We start from the raw sequence: 15,206 nt of genomic DNA, 5'->3' as shown, positions 1-15,206 counted from the left end.
ATTTATGTTTTAACTGAAGACTTATTTTATTTGTATAGATATGTTAATTCCTTTATTCCTAGCCTATGTTCAATCTTCTTATTTTTTTTAAAATTAATTTCTTATCAATCTGTTGCTCCTTTTTCGTACATTTATATATATATATTTATATATATGCAATTATGTTGGCAAACTATACACACACATACGCTTAGATGTTGTTCTTAATCAACAGATATATGTCGTAGGTTATTGTATATTGATTGTTTCAGTGTTGTATTGCATTCTTTTTTTTTTTATAGCACTATTTTTTTGTTTTATTTTAATGAGATTCCTTTTGGCATTACGATCACATCTAACAAACTTTACAGTTTATTAATTATCAGGTTTTGTTTTTAATTTTAATTATATATGGGCTTTAAATATATAAACATTACAAGCATGTCAAATGTAGGCTTTAACAAACTCAAAGTTTCTAAGGCCCAAATATGAGGCCTTTTTAAAAGACCTACATTGTAAATAGGCCTCTAAAAAGCTTTATGCTTGATAGGTTTTTCGAATACTCATGCTTGAACCCAAAAACAAGCATGCTTGTAGGCTCAGGTCTTAGTCTCCCGTTACAGGTTCAAGCCTATTTAGCCAAAGCCTAATTTGGCCTGACCTATTTTTATTCTTATTTTTAACCAATACTAACCTGTCAACAATTATTTACCTTTTAAAAAAAATTTTATTTTGTAAATTTTTTTCTTACACAATTTACAAAAAGATATAATGAATTTTTTTCCTGAAAATACTTATTAGAAGCACCAAATGTATACGCATTTGTTTAAAATTTTTTAGATAAGATATAACATATAAGAATAGAAATATATTAATTAATAAAATTAAAAAAAATGTGGGTTCGTCTGTGAGTTGGTGAAACTGCTAGCTAAAATGTTTGTTTATTAGTGAGTTGGCGGGTTGAATCCTAACAACTCTGGCTTATAGTAACCATCTTCCAAGTTTTTTAAGAGGAGAGGGGGCTTTTAATTGAGTTTAATAAAGATGGGCTTGGTATTAACACTCAAAATAACATGGGCTTGTGTCACTAAGATTTTGTTGGGTTTAATAAAGATGGCTTATACTAGTATTTTTTTTTACCGATGAAAATTTGAGGAGTATTTAAGGTTCATTTAGAATGACTTATAATCAGTTTTTTAATTATAATTTATAGAATATGAAATGAGTATGTAAGAAAAATTTTATCTTGACTTATATAAAATGCGTTTGTTAATACTTATAATTGTGATTCTAAGCCGACTTTAGGAACTTTTGAGAAGAAGGTATTATAGATTTTGGTTTGAAACTAAAAAAGATTCCAAATGCTATAGTTGAAAAATAGGCTACATGTATTTGGCATTCGTGTATATTATAGTTGAAATTAAATTTAATACTCTTCTAGTTCTTAATATAAAACATATTTAACTAATTTGATTAGATTAAGAAAGTCAGATAAGTTATTTAATTATAAAAAATTGAAATGCTTTTTCTAAAATACTATAATCATCTTCCTTAATATTCTCTTTTTCTCTTTTACTTGATTATAGTTGAGAGACTATCTATAGGGATAATTTAGAAAAAATTGATAAATATGTTTTATATTTAAGACTAAAATTAACTCAACAATTAGGCTCTATATTAAGGATTAGAGGAGTATTTTGTTATTGAAAGAATAGCCATCCGTGTATAAGGGGGGGAAAAGAAATGTAATTCCTACATAAAAGTTAATATGCAAAGTCCTTAAATTCTCGTCTGTTTGGTTAGAGGGGAAAAAAGTGGGAGGAAAGAGAGGGGAGATTTTAATAATTTTGATATTAAAAAAATTAGAAAAATATGATTATAAATTTTTTTTAAACCAAGATTACAAGTTCTTAATTATTCTTTCTTCTTGCGTATTCCTTTTTATTAAATTTTTATAACCTCTCTTATTCATTTTTTTAAAATTCAACTTATTAAACTCTTTCCCAACTTTAATTTTCCGCGCAACGTAGTAACGTGCGTTTTTTAATGGCCCCACAGCTTTTTATATATATATATATATTAGTTTATTGTTAGTATTTTAGATTATTTTATAAAAACACAAAACACAGACAAATTGTTGAGAGTGGGATTTGAACCCACGCCCTTTCGGACCAGAACCTTAATCTGGCGCCTTAGACCAACTCGGCCATCTCAACGTTGATGAAAAGCTGCCTTTGTGTTATGAACTTCATTCTTGTTTTAGCACGATTATGCGAGCTCAAGGAGTCGTTTGACTGCCAATTTTATCACCACCGTCTAACGAGCCTTATGTAGTATGGGCCTATACCGAAATGTCCAGGCCTACCTACATTTTTTTTGTTAAATAAAAAACCCACTACCTCTTAGGCTAACACTTTTTTTATTTGTTGTCTCTGTAATTAAAACTCAGCTATAACTCTTTATACCATTTCTAATCCTTAATAAAAATCATTGTATTGAAAACCGGACCGGACCGGCCGATTCAGACCGGAAACCGGTGAACCGGCCAGGAAACCGGTCCGGTTAAGCTGTGAATTGGGTTACTGTGTGACTCGGTGTGACCCGGCTTGAACCGGGGTGACTCGGACTGAACCGGGGTGACCCGCCCGGTTTGGTGGATCAACCCGGTCTCCCTTTTTTTAAAAAAAAAATATTTTGATGATTTTTTTTTTAAAAACTGTTGATAATTAGGACTTAGTGATTGAGTAATTATAAGGAGAAATATTTTATTATCATATATCCATTTTGATATTTTGTTGGGATGAATATTTAGTGATTTTAGTAGTATGATATTATAAGAAATTGTAAGAATGTAATTATTTTACTAGTAATTCAAGATATTAAATTGATATCTAATTCTTAGTGAACATTTAAATTATTTTTTATTTTTTTATTTCTCACCGGTTTGACCCCCGGTTTGACTCCAATCTAATCCACTGACCCTTGACCCATTACCTTGACCGGTTCAATTGCCGGTCCAATTTTCAGTACCTTGATAAAAAAGTTAGATAATAAATCTAAAAAAATTAGTTAAGTTAGTTATTTGTAACAAATGTATGTTCATTTTCTTAAATTACCTTTATTCAATCATGTATATTAAAACTATACCTGAGTGAAAATATTTTACAATTAATAAGAATATTTTTGAGAACATATTATAAATTTGAAAGACAGAATGAATTTGGATCTTATATTTAAGATTACCGCTAGCTCTTATATTTAGAAACAAAAGTAGTATTTTTCTCTCTTCTTCACTATCTTATTTAATATAGGTAAAATTGAAAAAAAGTTTCCAATTTGAGATGGACTTAACACGTTAGCTATCAGTTTTTGGTTCTGACAAATTGGTTAAAGTAATTTATATTATGCACCAACAAGAACAGAATTGATTACTATCTAAAATTTACAAATTAAAACATCTTATAAATAAGAGCATTAAAACAAAGAATATTAGGACCTTTTAAAAGCTAAGTTAGTCCATCTATCACATGTAATGGTAGGATATGTAATCTAATGGAATGATGATAACAAAATATTTGGAAAAAATGATAAATAAAGAACATGAAAATTACAAAATTTCAAATTAAGTTTCGTTACAATACTTTAACAGGTTTTTGACAATAATTGACTTGCAAATAACAAAACATGTCTGTGAAAATATCTAATTTGAGATTTTTCAATTTTATTGTTTTTTGGTCACTTTCCTCAATATTTATTTGGTGGGCTGTCAATGAATCATGAAATAAAACTTAAACTTTATCTATAAAAATAAAAATAAATGTGAAGTAATTTTTTTAAAAATTCTATTAAGATAAAAAAGAGAGGACATGAATGACTAAGGGTTGATTCATGAACAATATTAATGTCCATATAATATTCATATAAACTTAAATTTAGATTCAGGAAAGATACAAATGTTGATTCATGAAAAATATATATGCCTGCACGTTAATTCATGTAAACTTGAATTTAGGTTCATGAAGGATATAAATGTTGATTCATGAAAGATATGAATGCTCATACGTTAATTCATGTAGAATTTAATTCGTATTCGTCAAGGATATAAATATCTGAACGCCAATTTATGTTATAATTCAGAGTATATTGGATCTATTAGAATTCATTTTTGGTGAAGAAACAAAAAAAAATTCACAAAACATCACTAACATGATAAAATTAGTAAAAATCCGGTTTGGTTTGGTTTTAAAAAAAGAAGGTAAAAACCCGGTTTAGGAAATGTGAAGAAGAGGCGAAGAAGTTGACTTAGAAACGGTGTCGTTTTAAGGGAACCAAAGGAAATCGAATGCAAACCGGGCCCACATGGCTACATATTGACCCAAGATTCTAGGAGGCATATGATAAGAACCTGAGCATGGATAGCCTCCTATTTCACTCACGTGCTTTATTTTCTTTTATTTACTTAAATCAATAATTCAAACTATTCATACAATTTTGACCACAGTGTCTAATATTAATTATCCAAGAGGCCTAGTGAGCAACGAAACATCTATGTTATGTTGGCAAAAAAAGAGGGAAAAAAAAAACAAAACATCTATGCTATACATTATCTTGAAGTTCAAAACAAAATTTTTAAGCTTAGTAAAATGGTGATTTTTATTTATTTACCGTAGTTGGTAATGGTTTAATAAATTTAAGGCGTCTTTCATAATGAATGAATCATATAAAGCTTTTAACAGTTTTGATAGTCTCTTGTTTTAACATATACTGTTTTGACAGCTCGTTGTTTTTAAAACACACAATTTTAGTGACTCATTGTTTTTTTTATTATAAAACTTATCCATCAGTTATATATCGCCATTAATCTGGATGTGTTAGGACACAAAATTGTAAATGAATTTTCATCAATTTTTATTTTCTCTTGTCTTTACAAAGAAAATCCCCTCAGTCACTACGAATGTCCCTAATCAATACATTAGGATGTATCTATTTATTTATTACTTGACTCGAAATAGGAGCAGGTTTGAAAAAGGCAGATGAAGTTGCTACAACTACATAGGATTCACCTTCCTAGAAAGATCAGATCAACGAGACACCAAAATGATTCAAATCATGCATTATCATTTTATAGAAATATAGAAAAACTCTTTTGATGTGTTCTTAAACAAATCTGTTTTTTTTTTCTGTGGTTATGTAAATTTATTTCTTTTAAGAATTGATAATTTATATTTCTATATTTTTTTCATCCTTACAAATTATTAGATGAATATTAATTGAGCATATAAAACGAATCATGTGCTTGTTTTTGTAATCATAATCCACATATATATTTCTATATTTTTTCATCCTTACAAATTATTAGATGAATATTAATTGAGCATATAAAACGAATCATGTACTTGTTTTTGTAATCAATCCGCACATCCATTATACCTTTCATAGAGAGTTCGAATTAGTAATCTTATGCTTAAAAAAGTTTTAACGGAAGCTTTAAGTAATTTTGGACACAAAATACTCGCTAAAACTTGACCATGAAATTGTTGGTATTACTATCTATAAATATTGAACACATAAAATTTTTTGTATTTAATCAATTTACCAACTTATAAAATATATATTTATATAAAATCGGTAATGCAGTCGGCCAAACAAAAAAATCAATGATGTAAAATGAGAAAAAGTTATACAAGCCCAGTAAGCATAATAGAGTGCAGGGACCAGCTAATTAAGAAGATACTACGTCCCATATTTAATATAAAAGTTAGTTAACTAATTTGAATAGATTAAAAAAAATAATTAAATTAGTTATTTGTCATAAATAGACATTGTCTTTCCTAAAATATTATTACTAATCAAATATATTGGTTAGAACTACTTTTATTACAATGACTATTTAAAAAAAAAAGATAAATATGAGAGATAAAGTATATTAAAATCTTATATTTATGATCAAAATAAAAATCAAACGAGCTTTTATATTAAGAACGGAAAGTAGTATGAGTTTAATAAAGAATGAAATATATTTTTATGTCAAATTAATTTAATAATAAATAAGTAAATTAAGAAGATGAGGTTGTTACGTGAATTGATTGTATTCCGCGTTTTCCAACTCATTGATGACTCAGTTGCTTGATTTCTCAGCGTTTTTGATTTGAAGATAAGACGAGACGCGGCGAAACGTTTCTCTCGTTGTTTCAAAATTCCAAATTAAATAACGAAGAGGAAAAAATAAAAAAGAAAAGAAAAACTTCATCCCCTTGCTTCACGGCTCACACAATGGCTTTGACCACGTCTCCCTATATTTTGGAACATTAACATTTTTTGTTGTTAAATCTGGAAAATCAATTTTAATTTAGGGATCAATAATTTTATTTATATCTGGCTGAATTTTGTCAAATATTTCATAGTATTTGATTATTTGTGCAGGACCTTATTTCATAGCACTTTTCCATATTGATCTTTTCTGATTTTGATTGAAATTATTGTTTTGATTCAATTTCGATATAGTATAATAAATATTTACATTACACAGCCATGGAAACACGATTTTCTTTGCAATATTTGTTTTACTAATTTTTTATTAGACGCAAGTTAATAAAAATTGAAAAATAAGTTCTCGTGGCAAATTTAATTTCATGACAACTTTTGAAATTTGATGTTGAAATGAAATCCATTGTATGAAAATTATTCTTTTGACCAATATTATCACACACTAATTTAATCTTCATACACACGCATGTTTATCATAATTTGATCCTTTTTTTTTTTGGCCCACATAATAATTCAATTAAATATTGCTAGATTTCATTATAATATTATTTAATCAAGTAATTATATAGCAGTATAATAAAAATTATGTATCGAGAATTTTGTTCTTATATATATATATATTAAAATTGGCCTTTTCGTGTTTCGTTTAAATTTGATAATAAAAATACTCTCAAATATGGTGTTAAGCGTCCACGTTTTATTTGATATTTGGGTTTTAAGTCAACCTGATTTTGGATTTATTATTTTATTACTGTCATGTTTTCGTAACTTAAATTTGTTAGGCTGTTTATATTGATTTTCTACATTGAACTTGTGACGTGGTCTAGTTTTATTATCTTATGAAAGTCTAATTTTTTTTTAATGTTTTTAATAAAATTATCCTTTTATAAAAATAATAAAATATTAAATATATTTATGTTTATTTTAGGTAAATAATATGTATTTGCATTTATGTTTTTATCTCGTCTTTTCTGGTTGTTTAAATTCATTTTGTAATTTAAAGTTCAAATGCGTTTTTGGTCAAAAAAGTTTAAATACGTTTGGTTTGTCTTTCCTCTCATTTCAAGAAAGATGCCTTCCGTTCTTCGTATTCCTTTACTCATTTTATTTTATTTTTTTTTAAAAAAGAGAAGACTTTAACCTCTGGTCAACAAAATAGAAGCGGTTATTATTGTCCAAAAAACGAGAAAAGGAGAAAAACATGAGCTTTTTTTTTTTTAATCTAAGTACTACTTCCAATCCTAAGATCTTATTTATAATTTATAAATAAGATTTTATAATTAGCATCGGCTATAGTATTTGAATAGAATAATCATAATCATTTCGAAGACCCTAATTTATTCAACAAAAGTATTATAAGTTGTGTTTTCTTTACAACTTGATATTAATTTTATTTAAAAAATGATTATGTTTTATAAAAGCATTTATTAGAACATTTAATACTTCTACACTCTACATTGGCCAAAAAGCCTATATAGATTGGCATTGGACCACCAAACGCAAATAAATATTTTGCTAAATATAACCAAAATTAAATTAATCACATATTTAATAGTGTCATTTTTGTCAACGAGGGAAACGAACCTTCAACGCATAACACAATGCCGGGTCTGCATATAATTAGTAATCACACTTGTCATTTCAAAATCTGAATTTGATTAACTTACTCGAATAATCAAATTAGGAATCGATCTTGCATAGAGGTAAAAAGAGAAAAAAGAGAGAAAAAAAACTTGCCAAAAACTAATTACTTACAATTTTTTAATTAAATTTTTTGCCAACACATTTTTTTAATTAATTAATGTCATTAAGTTGTAATTTGTATTAATGATAAATCAAAATTGAATTCCAGCAAAACTCTTGAATGAAGCTCAACCGAAGCTCAACCGCCAAAAGGGTGAAAATAACAATAATAATATCAAAAGTAAAACGGAATCCAGGTCCCACTTTTTCTCTCCCGCTCTGCATATAAATAATGAGCCGCTCAACAACCACTCCCCTGCATCCGTATCAGTTTCGTTACCGTTTAGTTCTTCCTTCCATCTCTTCAAGATTTTCTCTCTTGTTGATCCGTCTTCAATCTTTCTTTCTGTATTTTCCACCCATTTTCCCAGAAAGCTCGAAGCTATTCTTTCCTCCTCCTTCTTCATCTTCTTACAAACTAACGCATTCTTTCTTCCCCTGTTCTCTGAGAATGTCTGCCAAACCAATCTTGAATGCTCTTGAGGCTACTAGCCGTAATTTCCAACAAGCCGCTCGCTTGCTCGGAATAGATTCCAAGCTGCAGAGAAGCCTGTTGATCCCTTTCAGGGAGATCAAGGTGTTGAGAAGATCTGTTCCTCCTCTGTTCTGTTCCCTGCTTTTCCCTGTTTTCTTTTTCTTTCCTCTGAATTTTGTCTTCTCTCTGTAAATGAAACTCTCCATTAGAGAGACGACATTGTAGGGTTCTGTCTCTGGGAAATTGAGAAGATTGTGATATTCTTTTTTAGTTGTTTATGGTAAAGTCAAGCTCGTGATATGATATTTGCGTTATGGTTTCATTCACAAACAGGTGGAGTGCACGATTCCGAAGGATGATGGGAGCTTGGTGTCATATATTGGGTACAGAGTACAGCACGACAATGCTCGTGGTCCCATGAAAGGTGGGATCAGATATCATCATGAGGTAATTTGTTATACAGAGTCTTCCTCCTTTTCTCTCCTTTTAAGAGATTGAGATTTCCCCAAATTAGGGGGTCAAATCTAACGTCATTTATTTATTGTTTACGTGGACCTTGTATGGATAAATATCAATATTCCTGCTCCTTATCCGTTGTTTTCCAAATTTCATTTCAGTTTGAAAACTTCTTGGTTTCTCATTGCAAGACTTTTGGACTTGGCAAATTTTTAATGAACTGGGTCTTATTTACTTTGCTTTTTCATTCTACTTCGCTCGCATTGTCTTTTTTTGGAATCTTTGCCCAGTAAGTTTTTTACAAGGTCATACACACTAAAAAGGTGGAAAAAAAATCATGATTTTAAAAGTAATTTTCAAAATACTTGAAAAAGTTTTGTCCCGTTTTATATAAAAGTACTATTTAAAAGTGTTTTTTTTAATCAAACCAAACACCCCAATAAGTCTTTTATTTCTTCTGAAAATCCTATATCATACTTCAGTTGTAAACCAGCATTTTATTATCTGCAATTAGTATCCATGTAATAAGATAGCCAATGCATTAGAAGGCTGCTCAGGATTGAATTTTTTTTGTCTATGATTAATGTGTAAATGACATGAACATAATCATGTGAATTTTATGCTCAAATCATCACTTAACTTGTTACTTTGAAGGTTAATATTGATGAAGTAAATGCTCTTGCTCAACTTATGAGCTGGAAGACTGCTGTGGTAGATCTTCCTTATGGTGGTGCCAAGGGTGGAATCGGATGCAACCCAAAAGATTTGAGCACTAGTGAATTGGAAAGACTAACTCGAGTTTTTACTCAAAAAATTCATGACCTTATTGGAATTCATACTGATGTTCCAGCCCCTGACATGGGCACTAATGCTCAGGTAATTGCAATATGAGTAGCTGGGTAAATTAGGTGTAGTTTTTCGGGTCGCACGTGATTGGATCTTTCAAGGAATGTGATTTTTTTTTTTTTTCACATGTATTTATTGGGAAACCTGGTAACAAATATTTACATGTTTAAACTTGTGATCTCTTCTAGTGGTCTTTTAACTGAACATACGAAGTATTTTTCAAGTGCAGACAATGGCTTGGATTTACGATGAATATTCAAAGTTTCATGGTCATTCACCGGCCATTGTTACAGGAAAGCCTCTTGTAAGTATGCTTTTTAACAATATAGTTTGTTTTAAATAAGGAATTCAGAAAAACAGTTAAATGAACTCTATGAACTTAAGGATCTCCGGGGATCACTGGGTCGGGAATCAGCAACCGGGCGTGGAGTTGTCATTGCAACTGAAGCACTTCTTGCAGAACATGGGAAGTCATTAAAGAATTTGACATTTGTTATCCAGGTACATTGACTATGGCATATAAGTTATACTTCTTCATGGTAATTAATTATCTTTTTATTAAAACTGACTTTTTTTTTTGGGGAACATTTTCAAGGGTTTTGGTAATGTGGGGTCATGGGTAGCAAGGCTTCTCCATGAAAAAGGTGCTAAGATCATTGCGGTGAGTGATATCACCGGTGCTATTAAGAACCCAAACGGAATTGATATCCCAAAATTACTGAAGCATAAAGAAAAAACCCGTAGTTTGAAGGACTTTCCCGGCGGAGATGATTTGGACCCTACAGAACTGCTTGTTCATGAATGCGATGTTCTAATTCCATCTGCTTTAGGCGGAGTTATAAACAGGTTTTGACCTCTCACTCAAAATTCTTCATCCTCATTTCAGGTTCTTGTCTGCATTACTTGTTGAAAATATTGTCAGCTTTGGACTTTGTTTTACCTTCCATGACATAAACATAACTTATTATACAATCCCCCCCCCCCCCCGGGAAATTGAACTAGAAAACTGACATGATGTTCTGAAGATGTACAACTTCTCTCTTCAATCAGCCTTACCCTAAAACTTTTGGTCTGACAACATTTACAATGTTAATTTAACTGTTCCTTTAACTGCTATTATTAGAATGTAAGATAAAGTTGTGCTCATCTTACACTTCATTCTATGGGCATTGTGATGAGAATTTGTCTACATGATGCATGTGGTTTGTCTTGCTGCTCTGAGTTTGGATGAGTTTAAACGCATGAACTATTGCTAATCATGATTGAATTAATTGATGTTTGAAATTATAAAACTCGTGACACTTATTTTGCTTTGTCTTTAAAGGGAAATTGCTAAAGATGTGAAGGCAAAGTTTATAGTTGAGGCAGCAAATCATCCTACTGATCCCGAGGCTGATGAGGTATGATGGTAAAGTTTACTTTTACTTACTGTGTGTGGATTATCCAAAGATTAGTTGGTGATAGAGTATAATGACATAATACAGTTTATGTAACTGACCCCATCTGATGAAACAAGACTTTTTGTTGTTACTGTTGTATTATTTGTGGATTATGAGACGTATCAGCTCTTAAAGTCAAGTTACTATTTCAGGAACTGTCTAAAAAAGGAGTTGTAGTGCTACCAGATATATATGCAAATGCTGGAGGTGTGACCGTCAGCTATTTTGAATGGGTTCAGGTATTTTCTTTGTTGTGTGACTCTACTCCTTCGTTCGTACATACATAATTACATCTTATTTTTAACTAGTTTTTATATTAGGAACCGTTAATGGTATTTGGGTACCTAATGCTCTTGAAATGACAATTCTGACATGTTTTGGTACTTGATGATGAATGTCACAGAACATTCAAGGTTTCATGTGGGATGAGAAGCGAGTGAACTGTGAATTACAAAAGTATATGACCAAAGCCTTCCATGACATAAAGGACAAATGCAAAACTTTTGATTGCAATCTTCGGATGGGTGCTTTCACACTTGGAGTTCAACGTGTTGCTCGTGCCACTCTTCTTAGAGGTTGGGAGGGATAACTCTCTCTCTCTGCTTCTTTCAATATCACTAATTACAGAAAGCTGACTGAAAGAGAGAGTAATTAGCTTGGCAGATTTGCAAGCATATATATAGTCATTTTCTATCACAGTTGGTGCTATATGCTCATTCTGATATACTCAGGGGCTTCTTAAGTTTTGCAACAGAAGTGTAAAGCTTGCTTGAACAAGTTGTGAATGCCTAATTAATGGGCTATGGTGAATACGCAATGAATTATTGTTATTCTTTTCAAATGCCAAACGACATTATGGTAATTAATCCAACAACATCCTCAAATTTCAGATTGGTAACTTTGACTGAATTGACATAAGTTGAATGGGGGGTTTATTTGTCTTTTTCACCATAAATCATGTTACTGCAAAATTAGGCCTATCCTTCTTTTGTTTTGTTTTGTTTTTAATAAAAAGACTTTTATTCAATGTAAGTAAAATGATTATATAAAAAGGCTGATCAGTTACATTTGATCAAATTGCGCGAAGCCCAATTGAATCAAAGGAAAAGGCCGACTTAGAACATCTAAAACAAGAAAAAGAACAAACAAAACAAAAACAAACAACAGAAAGACATAAAAAAGAGATTCCCAATGACCAATGTTGATTCATAAAGTAATTCCAAACAGCATTTTCAACCAATGTTAATTCATGATATGGTGTTAAGTCTTAATTTTTTGCTGTTATATGAAAATGAGTTATATGGATGACAAAAGATACACGTATAAATTCTTCAAAGATTAGGGACCAAGTTTTTGGTGAGTAAAAAATGAGCCGAATCATATTTAATAGATAGAGTTATATGTGAATTAAAAATTAAGGCTTTGTTTGTTTGTTTGTATTTTCTATTTTTATGTTTTAATAAGAGTTTTATAAATTTTTTTAAAGACAAATTTTGAAAATAAAAACATTTGTTTGGAACATGTTTCAATTAAAATCAACTTGAAGCAATGACAAAATATGAAAGATAGAGTGGAGATTGGGTTCCCAAGGCAGATTTATGATTCATTCTTCTGTGGGCCTTATGAGCGCGCGCGCGCGCGCGAAAGTTCAAATGCTGGTAACATTACCTTGGTCCAATCAATCAAACGGGGACTATTAACATTTTGATTCATGTAGAGGAATTCCAACACTGGACCAGGCCTTAGAATCAATGTTGTTGGCACATCTTTAAAGCAATACCAAATATCAGAAAAAGAGAAACGTGACGTATGAACATAATTTCCCAGGCATTTCAAGTGAAAAAATTACCAGCTTTTAGGGACAAGCCCTTTTGAGCGACTTGGAAACTTGAATGAAAGCCACGACAACATTGAACACCACCTCCAATATCCTTGCAATATTCCTTTCCGTCATGGAAGAAAGATTGGCGCACACGTAGACAGCCCCTGGAAAATCATAAGGACGAAAAGGTAAACGGAAACATTCAATCAATGAAAACACCTCAACAAGTTTCAGATTTTAACATACTGATTTATTGCATGCTGAATTAATATGATGTTCAGAGCACGAAATGCTTCCGGGGAACTGGTTTCTACATCGCTGACTGGGATTCTTTTTACATGTTTGATCTCCACCTTAAATGTCTCGAATTTAACAGTTCCCTCTGTGTTGTCAGGGATTCCATTCCTTCCAACCCTGAAAATAAAATGTACAAAGTGAGGCGATTAATCAGAACACAGCACTTCGGTGAAGCTGTTTCTTTGCTATCGAGTTTTGATTAGAAAAACAAGATCATGTAGTACTGAGTTGTAAGAAAATCGACACACGTTAGGTTTAATATTGAATGATCAGCTATGGATACATACTTGTTTGATGAAATTTCATCCAACACAACGTTGAATTCAAGCTTGTCGTGTGGGAGTGAACTAATAGTGAATAAAGTCTTCCCTGTAATGAGGTATAGAGTCACAAAAGGATCAACAATATTCATATTGTAGAATATGATTTTCTATATTGCAGGAATGGTAGGAATACACAGATATATATAATGTGTAGTGGCGGTGAGAAAGTGATACAGGTGAGGAAGAAAATAAGACACGTTGTCCTAATACAAGATTCTAGAAAAGCTATAATAGGCCCTTCAATCAGATAATAAATCAGTGTGACCCAAGAGCTTTGGGCCTTGTGTCATTGGGTTGAACATTATAGTTCTGTTCTTCAACAGCCCCCCTCAAGCTGATTAGTGGAAGAACTGTGAGGCTTGTACGTAGTAGTTGCAATCTTGGAGCTGGAAGAGGCTTAGTGAACACATCTGCTATCTGAAACTTTGAAGGCAAAAAGACAACATTGAGGGTTTTAGCAGCAACTCTCTCACGCACAAAATGATAGTCTAATTCAACATGTTTGGTTATGGCATGCATAATAGGATTGGCAGAAAGATATGTAGCACCAATGTTGTCACAACACAGTGTTGGAGCTTTGGGCAAAAAGATGCCCAATTCTTTTAGTAAGGACTGAAGCCAAATCAAATCACAAGTGGCTAAGGCAAGTGAACGATATTCAGCCTTGGTGGAAGATCTAGCAACAGTTTGTTGCTTTTTAGCAGACCAAGAGATTAAATTGCTGCCAAAAAACACACAAAAACCACTAGTAGATCTCCTATCATCAGAACACCCAGCCCAATCAGCATCAGAAAAAGCAGTTAAAGAAGAGGAAGGGGACTTGCGTATTAAGAGGCCATGATCAATGGTATGTTCCAGATAACGTAGGATTCTCTTAACAGCAATCCAATGAGTATCTTGAGGTGCAAGTAAAAATTGACAGACCTTATTAACCGCATAAGAGATATCCAGTCTAGTGAAAGACAGATACTGTAGGCTCCCAACAACACTTCTGTATAGAGTGATATCCTCAAAAATCTTACCATCTAGCACAGATAATTTTCTTCCAGATGCCATAGGAGTGGTCATAGGTTTGCAATAAAGCATATTTGTTTTGTGAAGCAAATCAACAATTTATTTTCTTTGAGTTAAAAGGAGACCCTGATCGGTTGAGTTAGCCTCAATTCCAAGGAAGAAATTCAGATTGCCAAGATTTTTAACAGGAAAATGATGACTAAGTAGTTGAATAAAATCATTCACAGAGGATGAATCAGTGCCAATGAGCAAAATATCATCAACATAAACCAGGAGGTAAAGGGCAGACGAGGCAGATTTCTTGATAAATAGAGAGGAATCAGATTGGGAGGGGATAAAACCCAAAGTTGTGAGACATGAGCTGAGTCGAGAAAACCAGGCTCGTGGAGCCTGTTTAAGTCCGTAAATAGACTTGCGAAGCTTGCAAACATAATGAGGAGGAAATTTAGAGTTTTTGAATCCTGGAGGTTGCTTCATGTAAATTTCTTCTTCAAGAAAACCATGTAAAAAGGCATTCTGTATATCTATTTGCTTCATGCACCAAC

The 15,206-nt window shown here is 31.6% G+C and overlaps 1 protein-coding gene and 1 non-coding gene across 2 annotated transcripts; one reads left to right on the top strand and one right to left on the bottom strand.

Moving 5' to 3' along the window:
- Positions 1–2,114: 2,114 nt before the first annotated feature.
- On the bottom strand, positions 2,115–2,195 carry TRNAL-AAG (transfer RNA leucine (anticodon AAG)). The gene has a single exon. It is a non-coding gene; the product is annotated as a tRNA-Leu (tRNA).
- Positions 2,196–8,262: 6,067 nt separating this feature from the next.
- Positions 8,263–12,046, top strand: LOC114759315 (glutamate dehydrogenase 2-like). Its single transcript, XM_028948483.1, has 9 exons — positions 8,263–8,566; positions 8,798–8,911; positions 9,575–9,796; positions 9,996–10,070; positions 10,151–10,267; positions 10,362–10,612; positions 11,091–11,166; positions 11,358–11,444; positions 11,609–12,046. The coding sequence occupies exons 1-9, from the start codon at positions 8,441–8,443 to the stop codon at positions 11,792–11,794; spliced, it is 1,254 nt and encodes a 417-aa protein (XP_028804316.1). The 5' UTR covers positions 8,263–8,440; the 3' UTR covers positions 11,795–12,046.
- Positions 12,047–15,206: the final 3,160 nt, after the last annotated feature.

This window comes from Neltuma alba, unplaced genomic scaffold, assembly GCF_004799145.2.
Source record: "Neltuma alba isolate B1F8T4 unplaced genomic scaffold, ASM479914v2 tig00010816_pilon, whole genome shotgun sequence".
NCBI lineage: Eukaryota > Viridiplantae > Streptophyta > Magnoliopsida > Fabales > Fabaceae > Neltuma > Neltuma alba.
The sequence above is the reverse complement of the archived record's forward strand: the minus strand, read 5'-3'. Positions and strand labels throughout refer to the sequence as shown.